The sequence below is a fragment of the Puma concolor genome, chromosome A2 (assembly GCF_028749965.1).
Source record: "Puma concolor isolate L17-30 chromosome A2, mPumCon1.1.hap2, whole genome shotgun sequence".
NCBI lineage: Eukaryota > Metazoa > Chordata > Mammalia > Carnivora > Felidae > Puma > Puma concolor.
Window position 1 is genome coordinate 115010591 of NC_141668.1, and position 23387 is coordinate 115033977.

The following is a 23387-nucleotide window of genomic DNA, read 5'->3' on the forward strand; positions in this document are numbered from 1 at the left end:
AGTCTGATCTGTGAGAGTTTTGCTTTGCATTTGCCTGGCCCTTAATAAGTTCCCACCTTGGGAGTGTGTGACCCAGCCTGCAGGCACTGGGCAGCCTGGCTCTAGGCTCTTTGTTTGTGACCACAGTCTGGCTGCTGGGGCTCCCCCCTGCAGGGAGGTCAGGCTCCCTTTCTCAGCCCCTCCTCTTGTGGCTCTTCTTTTTAGATTGGAGGGAGGGGGTGTCGGCAGAAGCCAGACATTAAGGGGGCCACTGGCTGTGGGGGCCGTGGGAAAACAGCAGCTGGAGTCTCCAGGAGGGACATGTTTGAATCTGAGAACCAGCAGTGTGGAGATTGTGGCCTCCTACTTCTCACCTGTGTGTTTCCAGCCCTGCTTGCCTATCTCCAGGGACAGGGAGCTCACCCCTTCCCCTAGCAGCTTGGTCCATCCTTGAACGGAGGAAAGCTTTTCACCTGTGGCCCCTTCTCAAAGGTGGGCACGCAACCTTCAGACGGCACCAGGAGGCTCTGAGCAGCGTGTAGAGGGCCCCAGGCTTCCATTCTCTCAGCTGGAGATCATAGAATGACCGTGAGGTTTCCAGTTTAGGGGCAGACCTCGGGGGACCTTGAATTCAAGCACACCCAACCACATGTATGTGAGTGATGAGGCCACGGAGACTATAGGAGCCCATACCCTGTGTGACATCTGAGGGTGGCCAGGGCTTGGTGGTTTTCAGGAAGAGTCAGAAACCTGGATTTCCTTTTTTCCCCGTCCCTTCCCTCCCCTTCCCTCCCCTTCCCTCCCCTTCCCTCCCCTTCCCTCCCCTCCCCTCCCCTCCCCTCCCCTCCCCTCCCCTTCCCTTCCCTTCCCACCTGAATTTTCACATGAACATTTCTAATTTGTAAATGCTGGTATAACTAATTTAAAACCGAAAACCCACTGTGTGGGACAAACAAAACACACTTTCGGCTAACCAGCACCTGTGGGCCCCCTGCTGTGACCTAAGGTGTGATGGAGCTCTTCACTATATACAAATGGCTCAGAGAGGGCGAGGGCCTTGCTCAGCAAATGAGAACACAAAGTCAGGGCCTGATGTTCTTTATGGTTCCCCTGGGCCTGGGGTGGGAGTGATGGGCGAACCCAAGATCTGGAATCACCTAGGTGTGGGCAGAATGTGACGCTTGGGGGGATCAAGGACCAGGGCACCCAGGGGGCCGAGAGGAACTAGGGGACCAGCTCGTGGGAGAAAGTGAGGTGGGGTGGGTGGAGTGTGGCAGGGCTGGCTGGGACCAAAGTTCCTCTGGGAGAAGGTCTGGGAGAAGCCTGCCAGCCAGTGGTGGGAATGTTTGCCCCTGGGGGATGTGTTGTTTGTGTGATTGGGGTAGAGGTAGGAAGAGGGTTTTAGTCTTGGTCTGCGAAGATTTCCTTCCTTAAATGACACTGTTGACAGTGGACTCAAGGGCCGCTTTGGGGCCTTTGTGCCCCACCATCTTCAGGTAGAGGGCCATCCCCCTGGTCAGTGGGGATCACAGGCCCCGGGTCTTCCCATGGCCCATTCCTAGTCGCAAGTTATGGAGCCACCCGCCTTCTGAGATGGCTTCTCAGCTCGGGTCAGGGGTGGGGATGTCTGTCGGTGTCTTTGCCATCTTTTGGGCTTTCCTTGGGCTTCTCAAACTTGGCATGGCTCAAACTGGGCTGCATCCCCCCCAACCAGGCCCTCCTTTGACAGCTTTCTCTGCCTCAGGAAGCCATAGCTCCATCCTTCCAGGGGCTCAGACCAAAACCTTGGCTCGTCCCAGACTCCTCTCCTGTCACACCCCATCCAGTCCATCAGCAAACCTTGTCAGTTCTACCTTCTCAGTAATTCCCCTTTCCATCATCCTCTCTTGCTTCCCCTCCCTTGCCACCCTGGCCATCTCATGCCCTCTCCCTGGTCTCCCTGCTCCTGTCTAGCTCCCCTGTTCTCAACACAGCAGCCAGGTGAATTCCTTTAAGTAAAGAGTCCCATCACATGGCTCCAGACTCCAATCCAAGGCTTCCAGAAGCACTGCTTGATCTGACTGTTGTTCCCACATCATCCTTGCTCATTTGCCGAGCTGTGGTGGCCCTCTGCTGTTCCTCATCTCCCCCCTGCTGGTCCTGCCTCGGGCCCTTTGCGCTTGCTATTTGGCCAGCTGACATACAGATATGCCTTTACCTCCAGAGATATTCACATGGCCGTCTCCTTTGATTCATGCCTCAGCTGAAATGGCACTTCCTTGGAAAAGCCTTGCCTGACCACCCCTGTTAAAATAGGCTTTCCCACAGCCCAGTGACTTCCTGTCACATTTCCTTGCTTTCTGTCATTCATTTCTCCATTGTGCTTCTTACTGCCGGGCATTCAGTAATCTGCCAAATTGCTGTGGGTTTATTGCCTGCCTCCCCACACCAGAGTGTCTGCACGGGCAGAACGGCCGTGAAGCCGTCTTATGAAGCCATAATGTAGCACCAGTTCTGGTTGACTGGTCAGCAGAGGCAGACCTTCTTGTCCCGCCGTGCTGGGTGCTGCTGAGTTGCTGTCACTGTCCCCCTGACCCTTGAACTCCAGTCCCGCCCGCCCGCTCTGCCTGGGCGCAGCCAGGCGGCGGGCAGCACGAGGCTGCGTCTTCTAGAAACAGTGGTGGCTCTGCTCTCTGCTTCCTCTCTCCTCCCATCAGAAACTTCGAAGAAGTTATTATTATATATTTTTAGGTTTGCAATGACAAACACTTAAAATACTAGAGATGTCACTTTATTGTGTATTTCTTCCCCTTCCTGTTTTTAGAAAGCCAGCCAGTTTTAGCAAAGTGACTGCAAACAATAGCTTAGGTCGCTGCGGTGGGTGGAGAAGGAGCCCATGTCTGGGAGTGAGGGCAGGGTCAGGGCGGTTCCCACCCGGATGGCAGATCTGCCCTTGCCAGAGCAGGGAAGCGTCGACAGGGCTTGGGGCCACAGCGTGTTGGGGTCAGCTGCTCTCAGGTCACACGGCTTCGCAGAGAAAGGGCTGAGTGGAGTTGGGGAGGGCGGGGAGCGTGACGGGCATATCCTAGGGCAGATGGGAGGTGAGGCTGGAGGTGGGGGAGGGCCAGGGAAATGAGGAGAAGAGGGCAGAGGGTAGAGAGCTGTTCTGGGGGCGAGTGGACAGGTCTTGTGGGGGTGGGTGGTGTGAAGGACAGAATTTTTGGGGATAATTCTGGGAATGGTGGTGACATTTGCTGAGGCAGCTGAGGACATTGGCAGGAACCTCTCCTATGGCTAAGCTTGTAGTCCAAGGAGGTCTGTTGGGGGGTGTTCCTGAGCCCTGGGGTCTGAGGGCTGCAGTTGGGGTGGGGTGGCTCGGCTGGCTGGGGAGGGGGGGGGCTTGTTCCTGCTCAGCGTCTGTCTGACCACATCCTCTGGCTGGCAGCCCGAGCCACTGGGTGGATGGCTGCAGAACAGAAATCTTTTGGGTGGTCGTGTGTGTGTGTGTGTGTGTGTGTGTGTGTGTGTGTGTGTGTGTATGTGACTGTGGGCAGGAGGCTCCCTCTCAGGAGGCATATGTCAGAAGGCAGGTGAGGGCGGGGGGGTCAGCGGCCCTGATTTGGGGCCGTGTTGGTGACAGGACGTCAGCACCTGTGGTGCCTGAGCGACTGTGGATGCCCCCGTCTGTGCGTCTGAGCAGTCGCGACCGGGAGCGTGTGCGTGGGTGTGCCGTGTTCCAGGGGCGCACACGCCTGCATGAAGGTGGCTGACGCTCCGTCGACCTGTGTGCTGACGGGTGTTCCTTCTGCTCCCCCCAGGGCCTCGCAGGAGAGGACGCAGTTCATCCTGAGGCGGCATCTGGACTGGCCGTGGGACCATGGCGCTGCTCTGGGAGCCCGCAGGAGCTTGGCTGGCCCTGGCCGTGGCCCTGGCCCTGGGCCTGAGCGCCGGCACGGCGGCCCCGAGGCAGGACTGCACGGGTGTCGAGTGCCCGCCGCTGGAGAACTGCATCGAGGAGGCCCTGGAGCCGGGCGCCTGCTGTGCTACCTGTGTGCAGCGGGGCTGTGCCTGTGAAGGCTACCAGTACTACGACTGCCTGCAGGGGGGCTTTGTGCGTGGCCGGGTGCCTGCCGGCCAGTCCTACTTCGTGGACTTCGGCAGCACCGAGTGCACCTGTCCGCCTGGTGGTGGCAAGATCAGCTGCCAGTTCATGCTGTGCCCGGAGCTGCCCCCCAACTGCATCGAGGCTGTGCTGGTGGCCGACAGTTGCCCGCAGTGCGGCCAGGTGGGCTGCATCCACGGCGGTCGCAAGTATGCTGCTGGCCACACGGTCCACCTCCCGCCCTGCCGGGCCTGCCACTGTCCCGACAGCGGGGGTGAGCTCATCTGCTACCAGCTCCCCGGTTGCCATGGAGGTGCCGCTGCTACCGGGAACTTCTCGGATGCTGAGGAGGGTGACCCCGAGAGGCACTACGAGGACCCCTACAGCTATGACCAGGAGGTGGCCGAGGCAGAAGCTGCAGCAGCCCTGGCAGGAGAGCTCCAGGCGGGCCCAGGGGGCCCAGCCGCTCTGGGAGGTGGCAGTCAGCCGTCCTCCACCATCCAGGCCACCCCCTGGCCGGCCGCCCTCCCTAGGCCCACGGCGGCTGCTGCCCTGGGTCCCCCGGCCCCCGTGCAAGCCAAAGCCAGGAGAGTGACGGAGGACAGCCACGGGGCAGGGCAGGGGCAGACAGAGGAGCTGACCTTCAGGGAGCAGCCAGCCGCAGGTGGCCCCGGGGAGCTGGATGGCCGGCCCACTGAAGGCCCAGCTGGGCCTGGTCTCCCTGCCCAGGAGGACAAGGCAGAGGCTAGGGTGGGGCCTGAAGAGAACCTCATCCCGGAAGCCCAGGTCACTCCTCACGGGGCCGGGCAAGAGGGAGCCGGGCCCATTCCGGTGTCAAGCACGGCCAGCGTCCCCCCGACGCAGTCCACACTGAGCTCTCCCGAGGGCACGACGAAGCCCAGTACCCACACCATCCTGACGACATCTCCTCGTGAGGCAGCCTGGGTCCCACCTACCCAGGAAGCGCCCAGGCAGCCGCCGGTGCTGCTCCATTCTCGGCCAGAGGAGGACACGGATCCCAACTCTGTCCATTCTGTCCCCAGAGGTAACCCTGAAGGTAAGACTCTCTTCTAGTTCCTCCAGGAGCACTCAGCCCAGGGATGGGCAGCCTTAGGGCCCCTTCAGTGCCCCAGGTCCCTGCACATTTGCCTGGGGCAGGGGAAGCTGAGTCTGTGGGGCCAGGCTAGAGGCAGCCAGCCCAGCCCCCACACTACGGGGCCGGGGACTCTAACATGATGGAGCTTTCTCCCTGGCTTTGCTCCTGGGGATGGGGTAGGTAGGGGTGAGGTCCCCATTGCGGTAGGTGCTGGGGTGCCTCTAGGGCTGTGCTTGAGGGCTTCTTAGGCATACCTTATCAGGGCTGGAAGGTTCCTGAGGAGGGTTCTAACTCAGGGACAGGCGGGGCCCAGTGGGGTCCACAGGTGCCCTGGCAGGAAGTGGGGAGTTTTGCAGACACAGCTAATTGCTCACATCTTCCCTGACAGTAGCCTCTGGGCAGGGCTGTGTTCTCTGTCCCGCCGTGGCAGCAGAAGGGATGTGGCCTCTTGGAGCCCCTTGTGAGAACCCGGTACCAGGTCGCCACCCCTTTCGGCCAGGGGTCCTGTCTACACACCTGTCATTCTCTTCCCTTCTCCGCTCATCACTCTGCTCTAGCTCCCACCTACTCAGAGTAGAAGCCAGAACTCACTCTCGGGCCACGGGCTCGGCACAGTCTGGAGTGTGACCTCCTGGACCACCTCTCCGTCACCCTTGTCTTAGTCTCTTCTGGCTGCTCTTAACAGAAATGCTACAGACTAGGGGGCTTAAACAACAAGTATTTGTTTCTCACGGTTCTGGAGGCTGGGAAGGCCGAGATCAAGGTGCCGGCAGACCTGGTGTCTGGTGAGAGCCTGCTTCCCGGTTTGCAGCTGGCTGTCTGCTCGTTATGTCTTTGCCTGGCCGATGAGGGTATATCTCACCTGAGATACACAAGAGAAGGGGCGCGTTTTCTTGCATCTCTTAGAAAGGCACTAATCCCATCCTGAGGGCTCTACACTCATGGCCTAATTATGTCCCCAGGGATCCATCTCCATATACCATCCCCATTAGGGTTTTAACATATGAATTTGTGGCTGGGGCTTAAGCACTCAGTCCCTATGGGTCTCTCCCCCTCACCCACTCTGCACTGGCTTCCTACCCCCTGTCAGGTAACTTCTAGCCCCAGGGCCTTTGCACTTGCTCCCCCCTCTTGAAATGTTCTCCCAGGTGTCCATCTGGCTCATTCCTTCCTTCTTGTAAGCTCTCTTTTCAAGGTCACCTCCCCGGAGAGGCCTTCTCTGACCAGTTAAAAGAGCACCCGCCTTTCTCTTACCCTGCTTCAATTTCTCCTAGAAATACCTGGCATTATAGTATATAGTTTCTTTAATGTTGTCTCCCCTAGTGGAATGTTAGTACCACGAGTGAAGGGACCGCATCTATCATCTCCTCTGCTATGCCTGAGGGCCTCCAGCAGGGCCTGCAACACCGTTGGTGCTATGTAAACATAAGGTGAATAAAAGGGAATGGGTGGGGGCTTTCTGGCCACCCCCTGTCACCCTCTCTCACCCTAGCTCCCCTTCCATCCCACAAACACCTTATACTGACACATTCCCTCTCTTCCACCCATTTGCTCACACTGTTCCCAGCCAGCTCAGGCAGCACCTCCTCCAGGAAGCTTTTCCCTGAATCTTTATGCCTTGTCTGATCCCCTCACCACCACCCCTCCCTGGCTCCCTGGCTCACCTCTGAGGGTACCCTAGGCGGGTGTCTGATGGTCTAGAGATCCCTCCCCATAGCTGAGAGTCTGCGTCTCGTTCAATCCCTATTGTGTTCTGTGTAAATGTTCCTTATAAGCCTTCTTGAGGCATCCACTGTGAACAGGCCCTGGTGGGCCCTGGGGAGGCAGAAATGGACCGCTATGGCCCATGTCCGTAGGCTGGGGGCTGTGAGGGAGGGATGCCTGGGTGGTGTCTGGGAAGGTTTCTTGGAGCGGGGGGCACGAGGGGGCCTCCCTCTCGCTCTCCCCCTGTCTCTCTTCCTCTCGAGCGAGAGGGAGAGGGAGAGAGAGAGAGGAGAGGGATCTGGGATTTCTGCAGCATTCCCGGACGCCCACCCTGCTGCCCACAGCTCTCAAGTCCTGCGGCTCTGGTCGGACATAGACTGTGCACAGCTTGTGCCTCTGCGGCGAGGGGGTGATGCCGCAGGCTTCCGCTGACCTGCAGTCAGTCTCCCCAGCCAGATGGCTCTCCTTCCAGCCCGGTCATGGCGAGTAGGGCACAGAACTTACCCTTGCCGAGCACCTCCCAGGTGCCAGGCCCCGTTGCCGTGGCTGGATCCTTCCCACACGCCGGGGAGGTGGGCTCTTCTTGAGCACCGAGCGCGTGCGGGTCAGAGAGGAGTGGCTCCAGGTCCCACAGGGGGAGTTGGTGGGCCGGACCCAGGGCAGTGGGCTTCAGGGGGGCTCCTCCTCACCCAGCCCTGAGCCTGCAGGATGTGGGGAGCCTGTGTGGGGTGGGGTGGGGTGGGGGCTGTAATGAAGTACATGTGTAGCCGGGGAGAGCTTGCAGGCCTGGCTGGAGCATGGTACATGCAGTGTGTTTGGGTTGTAGCCTCCGCCCCCACCCCTGCCTCTTGCTCCAGAGGCCTCTCTGTGGTTCTGGGCCTTTGGAATCTTGGAGACTTTCTTTGTTCTGAGGAGCCCTAGTTTTTTTTTTTTTTTTCTCTGCCCTGAGCTTTCTCAGATGGATTTTGGGGTGTGGCCTTTGAGGAGGGCTGCTTGGGGGCAGGGGCCCCTGATTGAGTGTCCCTTATCCCATCTGAGGGCTGTCCTGGCAGAGGGCCCAGCACATGGAAAGCCCAGAGAGAGTCATCAGGGCATGGACAGGCGGCTGCACTTTTTGGTGTGCAAGAAAAGGAAGGTGTGGGACGCTGGGAGCTGGGGGAGCTTGGCCCTGGCCAGATAAACAAGGACTGGCCTGCCTCCCACCACCCCATCCGTCTTTCCTCCTCGTCTCACCCAGTGTTCCCACCGCCACCCACCAATCCGGGCACTCTGCTCCACTACCTGTACAACTTAGGCAGGCGGCTCGCCGTTTCCGGTCTCATTTTCTCCGTCTGTAAGCAGGAAAGTCCCTGCTTCATGGGGATGTCTTGAGGTTTCAGGGAGCTGATGCGTGCCCAGTGCTCAGCATGGAGCTCAGCGCTTGCTGAGTAGTGAAAACTGTTAGCCGTGGTTCTTCCCCCTCTCTTCTCCAATCTACAGATGTTTTCGGAGCACGCTGTCTGTGCCAGGGGCGTGCCAGCGAACAAGGCTGGCACAGCCTCTTCCCTTCCGAGGTCTGATGGCGGAGATGGGTATTAAATGGATAAGCACACACACAGATTTCTTCGTGGCCGCAACTGAGGACACACAGCTCATGGGTGGGGGTCAGGTGCCCGACTGAGCATCCTTTGGGAAGTGGGGACGTTAGAGGCCCCTGGCTGCTGCTGTGGGGAGAGAGGACTGGGGCATCCCAAGTGATGGAGGGGCCTTCAGTGGGGAGAAGCTGGGGAGGTAGCTTTGCCCTGCTCACCAGTGGGGCTGGCTGAGAGGCAGGCCGTGGGGCCGGAAATGACCCCCAGCCATGTTGCCATGGCAGCCCTGGGGCCAGGAGAAGGAAGTTTCCAGCCGTTGCCCCAGGCCCTGCTGGGGTGGGGGTCTCGTCTTTGAGGCAGAGCCGTGCCAGGGATCCCGGCTGCCTCTGAGCATGTCCAGATGTGGTCTAATGGAAGCCACATGCCCGGCTCTCTGGGCCGGGGAGAAGGGGTCTGATGTCTGTTGTCACTCAGGGGGCTTTGTGAGAGTGCCTTCCCCTTCTGCCACTGGGCTGGCATGATGGAGAGAGCCAGGGACTTCTCCCCACTGCCCTTCTGGGCCCCAAGGGGCAGGGTGGCCCTCAGGAAGTCGGAGTTTCCCCCTCCTGGGAAAAGGCTCCAGCCAAACCCCTGTGGGCCCCCAGACCACGTCGCAGGAAAGGGGCCCCTTACTCAGGACCCTCATGTAATCAGATTCTGCAGGACAGGCATCCTTGGATGCTTTGACATTCCAGTTAACAGAGAAACTGTAAACTCAAATAACTGTATTAATTGCACACCCCTTGTAGTGTTTGTGACTTGTGCCAGCACTGTCGTGAGAACTCTGTGATAATTAACCCCTTTAATACTCACTGCCGCCCCCTTAGGTCACAGCAGAGGCATCAGGCAGCTCGTCTGCGGACACACATGCAGGGAATGTTGGATCCAGGGTTCCCTTGCGTTTCTTCTTGTCTTCATCCCTGTCATTTCTGAGTGCCTGGTGTGTCCATGGGCTGTGGCAGATGCTGAATGGACAGTGTAGAACAAAACCCAGCACCATCCTTGCTCCTGGGGAGCTTACGGGTTAGTGGGGGAGATGACCCAGTGACATTCTGAGCCATGACTAGGGCTGAGGAAGGAGGTGGGTGTGCTCTGTGAGTCTGTCTCGGGGATCTGACTTCTCCTGGGGATCAGGGAAGGCTTCCTGGGGGAAGTAATATTTGAGCACGAGGGCTTGTTGAGTGGCCAGTAGGTGGCAAGCAGAGAGAAGAGAGTGCTTCAAGCCGAGGATGCAGCACGTGCAAAGGCCCTGTAGCTGGAGGGAGTGAAATCGATGGAAAGGAGGCTGTGTGGCTGGGATGAAGCTGGGGAGGGGTAGGGGACCGTGATGGTGTTGATCCTCAGGATGAAGATTTGGGTCTTTGTCCCAAGAGCAGTGGGGAGCCATTGAAGGTGTAAGGCAGGAGGTGGTATGATCTTATTTGTGCAGTGCAGCACTCCCTCTGGGTGCTGGAAGGAGGGACACAGGACAATCACTGGGCCTTCCCTATGTCTGTGGGTTTCCAGTTGCCCCCTCCTACCTCCTGCCCAGAATCACCAGGCCGTGACTCTAGGAAAGGGACTTGCCTAGACTCTTCCTGTTCCCCAGAGGATCCTCACAGACCCTCCCCTCTCTTCTCGTCTTGGCCTGCGGGAGATTTAAATTTGTGTGGGGCCTGAGGGAACCCGGTTGGGATTCTGGACCCCTGAGCCCAGGTCGCATGCAACAGAATTACCTCCTGCAAGAGCTCCAGGCTCCTGGAGCAGGCTGGGGACGGAGTCGCCCTGTGGGGGCTGTGACCCTACTCAGCAGCAGAGCCCGGCCGGGAGAGCTCACAAGAGGGCCCGGCCAGCCCTTCCTGTCTTTACTCCAAACCACAGGGCCTTGAAATGGGGTGTCTGACTGCTAGGGCCATGTGGGGCCTACCGTGAGCGACAGGATGGGCAGACAAGGGTCCCACCCCCCACCCCCCCCACCACAGACCCTGCACGTCCGCCGTCAGTCCTCAGTCTAAAGCCCACCACTGACTTGTGTGATCTGGGGCCTGGGACATCTGGGACGTCACCCCCTCTGAGCCCCATTTTCCTTGTTGACAGAATGGCACGGTTGCACGGGCCCGAGGCTGTGGTGAGGACCAAGGCGTTAGGAGCAAGGCCTGCGTGGAGTGAGGACGTGGGCCGGTGTTGCCCACGCATCTCCCTGCTGTGCTGTCAAAATGGTGCACGCCCCTCCCCTCGGTCCGCCCGTTACCTTCTTTCTGCAGAGCACTTGTGTAAGCAGTGGAATTTTGTTGGGAATAGGTTGAAATGGGAAGGTTTCATGTAAATTTCAGCTCTAGGGCTTTCCTTGAACATTGGCAGCTGTGGGCACACCAGGCCTGTGTGCCCCAGGCGGGCTGTCTGGGGAGCTGGGAGGGGGCTGCCCGCCCTGCAGACTGGGTGCGCTCTCTGTGCTTGGCTGGACCAGCGCTGCCCGGTTCTATCCCCAGCCTGGCCCTGGTTGGCAGTGGGGTCGGGTCCTGTGCTGGGGGCACCTGTGAGAGCAGAGACTTTCTTCCCGTGGTCTGTGTGGCCATTCTGTTTCATGGAAGAGAAACTGGCATCCTGAGAGGGGATGGGGGCTTTTCTGGAGGTGTCGGTAGAGCTGGGCAGGGGGCTGCAGTCTCCCAGTGTGGGGGGTGGGTGGGTTCCTGGCTCCCACGGGGCACCTGGAGACACAGTGGGTCTGAGTGGCCTTAGCTGGGCTCTCCCTGTATTTGCCTGTCCCACAGCATGTAGCACTTGGAGGAAATGGGTGCATTTCATGGCCACTCCCCATAGTTAGGATCACAGGCCAAGGCTAGGCCTGTAGTGGGTTTCTTTGTTTTAATTTTTAAAACTATGTTCCTTCCCTCCCTCCCTCCCTCCCTTCCTTCTTCCCTCTCTCCCTCCCTCCCTTTCTCCTTTCCTTTTTCTTTATTCCTTCCTTCCTTCCTTCCTTCCTTCCTTCCTTCCTTCCTTCCTTCCTTCCATCTTTCTTTCTTTCTTTCTTTCTTTCTTTCTTTCTTTCTTTCTTTCTTTCTTTCTTTCTTTCAGAACAGCTTTATTGAGATATAATCATGCACCATAAAGTCCCCTCTTTAAGAGTGTACAATTCAGTAGTTTTTATCAGAGTTGTGCAGACATCATCAGACTCCACTTTTAGAACATTTTCATCACTCCCCAAAGAAACCCCACACCCAGTAGCAGCCCCTTCTCGTTTCCTCCTTCTCTCAGCCCCCCGCAACCACCAAGCTACTTTCCGTCCGTGGATTCGCACATTCTGGACATTCCTGGATGCAGAATCATACAATATGTGGTCTTCGGGGGACTGTCTTCTGTCACTTAGCATAATTCTTTCAAGGTTCATCCGTATTGCAGCAAGCGTTGTACTTTGTTCCTTTTTGTGACTGAATAACATTCTGTGGTGTGGATTAGTGTGTTTTTCATCCATTCATCCCCTGACAGACATTGTGTTTCCACCTCTCAGCTATTAGGGGCACACTGCTGCTATCGATGCCCACGTACGTACTTTTGTGCGGACAGCTGCTTCTGGTTCTCTCGGTAGAATTGCTGGGTCATGTGGTGACGGCATGTTTACTCATCAAATGAACCGCCAGACCGCTCTCCACGGCAGCCCCACCATTTTACATTCCCGCCAACAATGCGTGAGGGTTCCAACTTCTCCGCATCCTCGCCAACACTTGTTATTGTCTGTCCTTTTGAGTACAGTCATCCCACCGGCTGGGAATGGTACCTGCAGTTTTGATTTGCAGTGTTTCTGATGCCTGATGATGTTGACCATCTTTTCATGAGCTCACTTTAGAAAATTCTAGAAAACACAGACCACACAGCACACATTCCATTAGCCGCTGAAGCGATGGCGTCATCACAATGTCATGTTGTCTCTGGAAAGCTCTGCTGTATACTCGTGGGACAAAGAGCATGAAGAAGGCAAGTGATGTAGTGTTGTTATGAAAATAATGCTGCCTCAGGGATCCCTGGGAAGGCCTTGGGAGCCCTCCAGGGCCTGGGACCACACTTGAGAACCACTGGTCAGTATGCAAACACTAACATATCATGCACACCGTTCTGCCCTGTGCTTTTTTGCCATTAACAACACATCTTGGAGTTCTTCCTTGTCAGTATGTGGAGAGTTCCCTTACCAGCCTGTGTTCCAGCTTTACTTTCCAGTCCCTCCTGATGGATGTTCAGCTTGTTTCCAGCCTTTTGCCATTGAAAAGAACGCTCTAGCGGTTCCCCGGGTGGCTCTGTCGCTTAGGTATCTGACTCTTGATTTTGGCTCAGGTCATGATCTCACGGTTCATGAGATGGAACCCCAAGTCGGGCTCTGTGCTGACGGTGTGGAGCCTGCTTGGGATTCTCTTCTCTCTCTCTCTCTCTGTCAAAAAAAAAAAAAAAAAAGGGCAATGCTCTAGTGAATATCTTTATGCTATGCCATGGTGTGGAGCGCTGGGTCATTGTGCATTTCTTTACATATTTTAGATATTTTTTGTAACATTATTGAAGTATAATCAATAGAACCTATCAGAAGCACACAGCGCATTAATACATCTTCACAAATGAACACACTCATGTGACAGGCACTCAGATCATAAAACATCATGCGACAAGCCAGGTCACCCCCTCAGTGCACGTCACGGGGACCCGCCGCCCTGACTTCTAACAGCAGACATGAATTTTCTGCTCTCAGACTTTTATAAACGGGACCATATAGTCTGTTCTCTGTTGTGTCTGGCTCCTGTTGGGTCAGCACAGCCTTTCCGGGGTTCCCTGGGTTACGTGTGCTCTAGCTGGTCCTTCTGATTGCTGAGGGGTGCTCCGCTGTATGTGTGGACCCCAGTCCCGTTGTTCATTGTCCTGTCAAGGGGTGTTGGGGCTGTTTCAAGTCTGACCATTAGGAAAAGTATTACCATGTAACTGCCCGAGCCAGTCTCTTCATGACTGCTTGCACACACCCTTTTGGGAGGTGCTGGCTCCTGTGTGCTCCTCTTTAGGAAACACAGGATGCGTACTTAACAACCTTGGTAGATGTCGGCTCAACCTCCTTTGAAAAGGGTGCCACGTTTTGCTCATACCTGTAATACAGGAGAATGCGTTTTCCCGTTTCTTTATTCCACAAATAGTTACCGAGTGCCTCCTGCATGGCTTCGGGTGCTGGGGACACAGCACAGTGATCAGAATATGGGTGGACCTCCCATCCCCCTCACAGAGCTCCCAGTCCGTGGCGGGCTTGGAGGGGGACACACAGTCATAGGAGTATGGAAGATCTGTGTTAGATGGTGCAAGGCGCTAAGGAGAAAATGAAGCAGGTGCTCTAAAATGTTCTCAACTTGGCCAGCCTGGGAGGTGGAAGATGGCATGTGGGGTGGGGTGGATTTAGTGTACATGAGGGTTTTGTGCTCCCCCACCCATCCCGCCTTGGCCTAGAGCTCCTCGGCAAGTCTGGCCAACCCCGTGTGGGGGTGCCAGCTGGTCTTTCTGCCCCTCTCAGCACACCAGCGCCAGCTCTTCCCTCTGGGGACATACCTTGGTCGCGCTATGAACGATCTATCGCCATAGTAGTGTGAGGGGCAACCAACCGCACAATCAACGTTCATTTTTGCTCCCAAGTCCACGGGGCCGCCAGGAGTGACTGATGTCAGCTGGGCTCATGCTTGTGAGTGTCTGTGGTCGGCTGGCAGCTCCGTGGGGACTGGCTGGTCTGGGACGGCCTCCGCCTGGGTGTCCCGTCTCCTCTCTCTGCACTCTGTGCCTTTCAAGCGGGTTAGCCCTGGCTTGTTCTCGCCCCAGAAACAGGGCTCCGGGAGAAAGACCAGAAGCAGGCAAGGATTCTTGGGCCTAGGTTCAGAACTAGCAGACCTGTTTCGTTTGCCACGTTTTGTTGCCAGCCGGTCACGAGGCCAGCCCAGGTTCAAGGGCCGTGAGGTCACGTTGCGCAGGGTGTGCATAAAGGAAGGGAGGAGAATTGGGGCTTTCAGTGCAGTGAATCTACCCCGGGTGCTGCCCTGGGTGCCCCATGTACCTCATTTCACTTAGTCCCAAACGACTTTACAGTGAGTCCCTTCCCACAACGGGGGAAACGTTTGTGTGGCCCGTGGCCCAGCAGCAAGTGGCAGACCCAGGTCTGAACCCGGGATCGTCAATGCTTAAGGCATGTCTGGATTTCCTGCTTGCCTCCTTAGGTAGGCCTGGTACAAAGCTCCCCGGGTTTGAGCTGGCTCTGCCCCTCCCTAGACTGTGCAACCTTAGGCAAATTGCGTTATTGCTCGGGCCTCAGTTTTCTCATCTGTAAAATGGGCTTTCCTGAGGGCTGCCTCCTACAGCTGTGTTCTCAGTTGGCAGAAGGCTGGTGTTGGGCTGGGGCCTGTTGCATAGGAGGGCTCTATTCACAGCTGGTGTCCTGTGTGCTGATTCCAGCCCCAGGATCTCTGTCAGGAGGACAACAGCTTTTGTGCTCTGGGCTGCTTCCTGTTTATCTACTGAACCTGAGACAGTAGATGCGGCTGTCCTGAGGCTGAACCAAGCCCTTTGGCCTCCTGTACCCTGAGCCTCCCAGAATCCTGGGTGCCTTGCTGAACTGGAGCTGAGGAGTCTGTGTTCAGGGCTTCCCCGAGGGCGGTGTCAGTATCTTCTGCCTGCCAGCATCTCCTCCAAGCCCCCGCTAGGATTTTTTGTGGCCTCTGGGTCCTTTGTCCTGCAGCATCTGGGGCTTTGAGGGGGAGGCCTCTGCAGACTGAGGTCAGCATCGTGTGGGCTGGAGTTCTCCTGGGCCCTCCTCGTCCACTCCGGGAGTCTCCATACTGGGAAAATGGGCTTGGGGCCCGTCGTATCAGAGATGAGCCAGCTTGGTCCTCAGAGGGTGAATCTTTGGGTGTGAATCCTGCCTCTGCCACTGTGGCTGTGTGACCTCAGGTAGTTGACTCTCCCTCTCTGGGCCTCAGTTTCTGCATCCACAAGATGGGGGGGCCATCTTACTGGCCCAGGATCACTGAGAGGAGTAGGAGACGGGATGTCAGCCCCCACGGGGCAGCTGCTTAGGACTGAGTTGCCGTCTTTCCCGGGTCAGAGGGCCCCTGCTCTCTGGGGGTGGGGGTGCGGGTGCGGACTTGTGTTTTTGTTCACGTGAACAGATGTGTGTGTCTTTTCTGGTGGCTGGCAGTTGTTCCCGCTGGTGAAAAAGCAACGAGGCCAGGCCTAGTGGGGCTGGGTGGGGGGCGTTCACTCCCTGCTCCCCACCCCTGCGCTGTCACTCCAGCTGCCTCCAGATGTGCAGGGCTCCTCCCGGCTGTTCCCTCCCCACCCTGCACTTCTGTTTCAGCACCTGCCAACTGAGTCAGCGAACGCCCCGTCCCTGAGGTCTTTGCTTCAGTGGCGCAGCCTGACGGTGAGGCCGACAGCCCAGAGGTGGGGAGGGGCTGCTCTCCGTGAGTCTCCACCGTCACAGGTTGGCCTGTGTGTGGGAGCCTTCGTTCCATGGCTGCTGCCGTGCTTGTCACGGGATGTGTACCGGGGTGCTAAGCCTTGTGACGCCCCTGTCACGAGAGGTGGGGTAACTGAGGTGTAGAGAGGTTAGGCGGTTGTCCACGGCCACTGAGGGCAATGAAGCAGACGTTTGCCACCACGGACTCTCAGCCCTTTGCCCTGACTGCCTCCTCAGGTTTGCCTAGTTGCCCGACACGAGTATGTAGTTCTCGTCAGCAGACCAGGGCTCCAGGACTGCCCTGTGTCACAGGCCCGCAAGGGGCACACAGGGTCCAAGCGGTGTGTGTGCCCTTGGCCCTCAGAACCCTTCCTGGGATAGAGTTTGGGATTCCGGGGTTCTCTGGGATCCATGTCGGGGAGGGTGGAAGAGGCTGAGGAACACAGTCTGGCTGCAGGGAGCCACCTGCCTGGGTACAGAGAGCACCCAGCCCCTGAGAGGGGTGGGGTGGGGTGGGGGAGAGTGAGAGAACCTGTCTTGTTGAGCCCGCAGCCTCCACCCTCTCGTCTGTCCCAGTCACTCACTCAGCATGTTTATGGGCCACGTGCTCTGAGCCAGGGATCCGGTGGGAACCGAAAAGGAGAACACCCCCCAGCCCCACCCTGGGGTGCATGTACCTGCTATAATGAGCAGACCTTTGGAGGCACAGGATGGGGAAGCAAAGCCAGATGCTTGAGGTGAGGCAGCTGGAAGGCAAGAGCCGCCAGCTGATGGGGTCTCGTGGGGGCCGTGGGACCAGGAAGGCACCTGGAATGCAGCTGCTCTCCAGCTCCGATTGTTGCCCTGGGGCAGGGGAGGTCCAGCGTGGCCCCTAAGTTTGGGTTGTCCAAAAGAAGCCAGGGACCTGGAATTTTATATGAAGGCTCCCAATTTGTAAATGTTGCCAACAAGTTCACATTCATTAAAGCCCCGGTGAAGCATGCAGTGGTCCGGTTTGCCACAATTTAGACCCACAGAGCACCACCTTCCCTACCCCTTCCCACCCCTAATTACACAGCTAGGACACAGAGGCCGGAGGTGGATGAGGGGTGGCCAAAGACTCTCCGTGAGTTCAGGGGATGGGCCCCGAAATCCCGACTCCCAGCCCAGCGTGCTTTCCTCCCAGGCCTCCCTGCCCGGCAGAGTCAAAGCCCAGGAAACCAGTGACACACTTGAAGGGCCACTGGAGAGAGTGAAGAGGCCACATGCACGGTGAGGGTGGGGTTAGGGGACCAGCAGGGCCCGTGCCAGCATTGGCATCTCTCATACCCAGGCCTGAAGGGGAACCTAGCAAGAGCTGAGGTCCTAAAGGAGCTGTGGTCTTCCGGAGAGGTGGCCACGCCTGCCTGGGGACCCATGCCGCAGCCCCTCCAGGCCAGCCTCTGTCCGTGAAGAGCGGGGCCAAGGGCAGATCCAGGACAGATGGGGACAGGCAGCAGGTTTGGTGGAGGATGGATATATAGGTGTGGCCGGGGAGGGGTCAGGATCTCTCCAAGATGCCACACCTCCCAGGTATGGTTTGGGGGATGTGCTTCCTGAGAGGAGTGACCCCAAATCTGCGGGCAAGGGCTACTCACAGTCTCGTTCTGGAGGCGTGGGAGACAGTTGCTGACACTCCGGTAGAGACATTGCCTTGACAGTGGGTGTGTGAGTCTGGAGTGCCAGGCCGAGATCTGGGCCAGAGGTGGGAACCCGGCTACAGAATGGCTGGGTTTCTGTCTCTTCCCCATCAAGTTTGCCCCACTTGGCAGGTAGGCAGTGCGTGGGTGGTGGGTAAGCACCCAAAGAAGGACCCTTGATTCCCTGTCTGTCACCCCATGGCCCCTGAAACCTGGATGCAGGAACAGAGAGGCCAAGGGTCTTGCCTGAGGGTGCTCAGTCAGTGGAGGGAAGAACGGGGCTCTGGGTGGCTTCTCTGGCGTCCTAGCTCTCTGCTCCCACTGACACCCAGATGTGGCCCTCAGTGTAGACTGGGGTTGTCAGCCCACCTCTCCTGGGCTCCTGGGATGGGCTCATTGCTCTGCTGAGTACTGAGTCGCCAATCCCTTGCAGGCTGCAGGGGACAGAAGATGGAGGTACGTGGGGGGTGGGGGAGAGATCCGGTAAAGACCTAGGTGGAGTCAGGGCTTGGTGGGGCTGTAGTCCCAAATATGTCAGTTAAGAGAAATGTAAAGTTGCTGGGCAGAGTCACTGGGAATTTGGTTCTGGAAGGGCCCCAGCCTGGCCCTGTGGTATCCCCCCTGGGAATGCTGGGAGCCTGAGATCACAGGTCTGCAGCCCCTCTGCCTCTTGTGGTGACTGAGCCCGGGGCACCCACTGCCTCTTCTCCAGGCAAGATTTCCGCGTCAGCACCGCCACCTGGGGCTTTGCAGGAAACCTTGGTGACACCCTGCTTCCTGTTTGCCTCTAAGAGGAGAAAAAAAAAAAAAAACTGACCCGATTTTTTATGCGATATTTTAATTTTTGTAATTTTTCAACCCATCACTATTTATTAAGGTAAAAATAAACGTTTACCGTGCTCTTACGGGAAAAAAAAAAAAAAAACTGGCCTGGGGAAACCAAAATTGCTTATAGTTAAACCTCTCTTACTAAACTGTATATATGTGTGGTACGTATGGACGGGTAATTAAATCGAACTATCCAGAAAGACCAGTGAAATAGAATTCAGTCCTTTGTAAGATTCAGGTATAGAACAAAACGCCGTCCCGAGAACCAGAATTTCATCAGACTCCTCCGTGAGCAGAAGTCCATAGAGTGTCTTAAGTAGCAGCAGGTTTCTTAAACTCATAACGAAGGAGATGTAATTCACAGTGCTTTTTGAGGAGGAACAGAACACGTCCCGGGTGTCTTGAAGTTCTGGAAGGTCCACACACTTGGTTTGAGGTTGGAGTGATATTGGAAGGCTGCACTTGGGTGGGGGCTGGGAGAGGCCTCCTCCAGGAGCACAGCGAGCAAGGGGTCTCGCCCTTGGGTCTGGTGCCTCTGTGAGCTTCAGCAGGCCATGGACATGGCCGGTAGCCTGGGGTGATCCTGAGCGGAAGGAGGGATAGCTCGTCTCGTGTTTTAGATGAAGGCCAGCAGTTGGTGAAGGACCGTAATGGGCATCCGCCCTTGGACACGTGTACTGTTTCAGAAGGCTCTTTGCCATGTTCTAATTCTGGAGTGATCTTCCAATGACTGGTTCATTCTTAGAATGTGAGCTGCCCACTCCTGTGTCCCAGCATATGGACCTTTGTCCTGTCCCTGTTCTGGGAAAGTTATTTTCTCAGAAGATGGGGCTGGTCCCATTCAGCTTTTCAGAGTTTGCCTCAAGGTTCTCTATGTCTGGTGACTCTTTCTAGGGTGGCATCCGATAAAAATGATGCCACTTCCTTATACTCCCTTTGTTTGTTTGTTTGTTTTAATTTTATTTATTTTGAGGGAGGGGCAGAGAGAGTGAGGGAGAAAGAGAGAGAGAGAGAGAGAGAGAGAGAGAGAGAGAATCCAAGCAGGCTCCATGCTGTCAGCGCAGAGCCTGATGTAGGGCTCGAACTCACAGACCGTGGGACCATGACCTGAGCCAAAATCAAGAGTTGGCGGCTCAACCGACCTAGCCACCCAGATGCCCCTGCATACTCCCTTTGAACAGAACTAAGCTTGTCAAACGTTTTTGCACTGTTCTTGATCAGGAAAGCCTGTTCTTCTGTGCAAGCTACTTTTCTTTTTTTGCACAGAGTTGACTTTTCATCAACCGTAAATGCCTCAGCGAAAATGGCCAGTTAAAATGCAGAAGGCAGGCACACACCCCATCCCACCATCTGCTCCCTGGAAAGCCGTGGAGGGTAGGGCCTGTCCATGGGTCATCCTGCTGCTCAGATACCACCTCCCAAAGCTTCCCAAAGATCATGCTGCGGCCACGTGCCGTGGGGCCTCACAGGCCCTCCACATCGGCAAAGCCCACCAGAGAGTCCCCTTCATATCTGTGGCTCTACCAGCCACAACATACCAGCATCCCCGGATTCCACTTGGAACCCGGCTCACACCAGGCAGCTGGGATGGACCCTCAGTGGGGCTGCTCTAAGGGCTCAGGGAAGTCTCAGCCCCCTAATTATATAGGTCTTACTCCTCTGTCCCCTTTGAGACGGAGTGTGTATGCACATGTACGTGTGTATACGTGTGATGGAAGCATTTCAGTCTTGACGCCGTGTATATGGCGTAACTCTAAAAAATAAAGACGCTTCTCTCCAATACTACTGCGTACCATGATCCAACTCTTAACTCAGTTACTAATTCCCTCATGCCATCCGATTCTCAGACCATATTCTTATTCCTCACCTTGTCCCCAAAGTGTATTTTTGCCTAGTTTTGTAAAGTAATATCTAATCAAGGGTGGTTTGGACATTATTTGGTTCATATGTAGTTGTTACATCTTCTGAGTTTCCTTCTTTCTAGAAGTTTGTGCTAAATTATGCCATGGATACTCTTGAGTGTTTTTTTTTTTTTAATTTTTTTTTCAACGTTTTTTTATTTATTTTTGGGACAGAGAGAGACAGAGCATGAACGGGGGAGGGGCAGAGAGAGAGGGAGACACAGAATCGGAAACAGGCTCCAGGCTCTGAGCCATCAGCCCAGAGCCCGACGCAGGGCTCGAACTCACGGACCGTGAGATCGTGACCTGGCTGAAGTCGGACGCTTAACCGACTGCGCCACCCAGGCGCCCCACTCTTGAGTGTTTTTAAGTCTCGATTAATATAACAGTACTCCCTTTACAACTTTTTATTTTCGTATTTTTATTGTATTTATTATGCTCTTTGTCAAGTGCAGCATATGTGAAGCACACAGATCTTAACAGAAGAGCTCAGTGGATTTTCACATAGGAATACACCAGGGCAGCCCCCCACCCCAAATCAAGATATAAAACACTTGAAGCACTTGAGAGTTTTCCTGCTGCCCCTTGTTAGCCATTCCTACTCTCCCTCCCCCGTGGGAACCACGATGCTGACTTTTATCACCATCTTGCCTGTCCTTGAATTTATTTTGTATAATGGGAAATGTGGTGTTTTGCATTTAACTTCTCCCACTCAAGATAGCTGGAGACTCACCATGTTGCATATGGCAGTGGTTCGTTTAGCAAGATGGCTCTTTGTTGTTCCATTGTGGAAACAAGTCATGGTTTATTTTTCTATTCTAGCATGGAGGTCCATTTGGGCCACTATCAGTTTTGGGCTGTGATGAATACAGTTGCTGTGAACGTTTTTATCAAGAGTCTTTGGACAACAGAGGCATTCACGGCGGATAGATACCTAGGAATCAGATTGCTATGATAAGGGATTCGGTCAGCGTTAGCCGACACTGCTTTTTCCAAAGTATATCACCGGCTAGCCTCCCCACCGGCAGTTGCTCTCCATCTTTGCCAACGCTGGATGTTGTCATTCCTTTTCATTGCAGCCAATCTGGTGGCTATGTAGTGATATCTCGTTATGGTTTTAATTTGCATTTTTTCATAACTCATGATGTTGAGCACATTTTCATATCACTGTTGGCCATTGTGTCGTCGTTTGCTTGTTTTGCAATTGGCCTTCTTTGTCTTGCTGATTCGTGGGAGTTCTTTATTCTGTGTGTCTTTTTTTGGATCACATGTTACCGTATTTTGTTCTGTGACTTTTCTTTCCACTTTCTTCCTTTTTTTTAAGAGAGAGAAAGAGGGTCCATGGGGGCAGGGCAGAGAGAGAGGGGGAGAGAGAGAGAGAGAGAGAGGGAGAGTGAGAGACAGAGAGAGAGAATCTTAAGCAGACTCTATGCCCGGCGAGGAGCCAGAGGTGGGGTTCTATCTCATGACCTGAGCCAAAACCAAGAGTTGGACGCTCAACCAACTGAGCCACCCAGGTGCCCCTCTTTCCACTTTCTTTACAAAAAAAATTTTTTTTAATGTTTATTCATTTTTGAGACACAGAGAGAGAGACAGAGCATTAGTGGGAGAGGGGTAGAGAGAGAAGGAGACCCAGAATCTAGAGCAGGCTCCAGGCTCCGAGCTGTTAGCACAGAGCTGGACGCAGAGCCTGAATTCAGGAACCGTGAGATCATGACCTGAGCCGTAGTTGGACACTTAACCGACTGAGCCACCCAGGTGCCCCCCTCTTTCCACTCTCTTAATGATGGTATCTGATGAGTACATTGCAAATGCTGTCTTCTGAGGAACCCAGATCCCTAATTTTAATGAAATCCAAGTTACTGATCTTTACTTTTACGTTAATGTATTTTGTGTCTCTTTACAGAAATCTTTGCCGCAGAATTGTGAAGATATTTTCCTATGTTATGTTCTGGACATTTTAACTTGATTCACCTTTCACATTAGATCATATTTAGATGTGTTTCTTCGCGGGGGGGGGGGTGAGTAGGAATCAAAATTCATTCTTTTTTCTTTTTGTAAAACATTTTTATTTTTGAAACAGAGAGAGACAGAGTCTGAGCAGGGGAGGGGCAGAGAGAGAGGAAGACACAGAATCCGAAGCAGGCTCCGGGCTCTGAACTGTCAGCACAGAGCCTGATGCGGGGCTCGAGCTCACAGCCCATTGGTCATGACCTGGGCCTGAAGTCCACCCAGGCGCCCCTTCATTCTTTTTTTCAAATGCATATTCAGCTCATCCAGCACCAGGTGTTGAAAAGACTGTCCTTGTTGGCCTTGTCAGAAATCGAGAGGGGCTGTATACAAGTAGGTCTCTTTTCTGCCCATGGTGACAATGGGGAAGGAGCCCGAGGAGTTGAGAGGGGGCTGCTTCCCTTGGAGCAGCTGCTACAGAGGATCTTGGACTCCCCCTGCCTGCCTCCTTCCTCACCCTCTCCTTTGCTGGCTTCCGCACTATGCTCAGTGGCCCGCAGTCTGGAGGCACCGCTCCCCTAGGATCCTGTGGCTGCTCCTGGCTGCTTATGTGGTCTGGGGCGAGTGGGACCTCCTCTTTGGGCAGCAGACTGCTCCTCTGTAAAATGGGGGTGCGCATAGGAGCCCCTTTCTGGAGCTGAAGGGAAGATGCAGTGAGTTCCAGCAGGGCCCCCACCCTACCCCACCCCCATCCGCCCCTGCAGGCGGCTCAGCCAGAGCAGAGACCAGCCTCCAGCCCATCAGCAAGAGCAGCCAGCCCAGCGCCTGTGACTTGGGCAGATGTGGGCAGGCAGTAAACACCCCCACACAAGGAAGCAGGATGATGGGAGGTGCTGGAAAGGGCACCGGAGGGTGGGGACTGCCCTTCCCGGGTGCTGGGTGGCAGGTGGCGGAGGAAGACATCTCGGAGGGGCTGAGTTGGGTGGGCCCTGGTGGGTGGGCTCAGCCCGGGAGCTCCGGTTGTGTGTGGCCATTGTGTCTGTGATCCTGGTGCAGGGACACGGAACTCAGGAATCTTTCTTGTTTATCCAGTTTGCAGTCACTATAAGAGGATTCCAGGCACTCCCAGGGCCTGCAGG

At 55.6% G+C, this 23387-nt stretch overlaps 1 protein-coding gene across 2 annotated transcripts in view; it reads left to right on the forward strand.

Moving 5' to 3' along the window:
* The window catches only part of FBLN2 (fibulin 2), an 89820-nt gene that overhangs the window by 24380 nt on the left and 42053 nt on the right, over nucleotides 1–23387 (forward strand). For both annotated transcript variants that reach the window (XM_025921523.2, XM_025921531.2), the window contains exon 2: nucleotides 3777–5117. In XM_025921523.2, coding sequence (XP_025777308.2) covers nucleotides 3836–5117 — 1282 coding nt within the window. In that variant the 5' untranslated portion in view covers nucleotides 3777–3835. The remainder of the gene's footprint in view (nucleotides 1–3776; nucleotides 5118–23387) is intronic.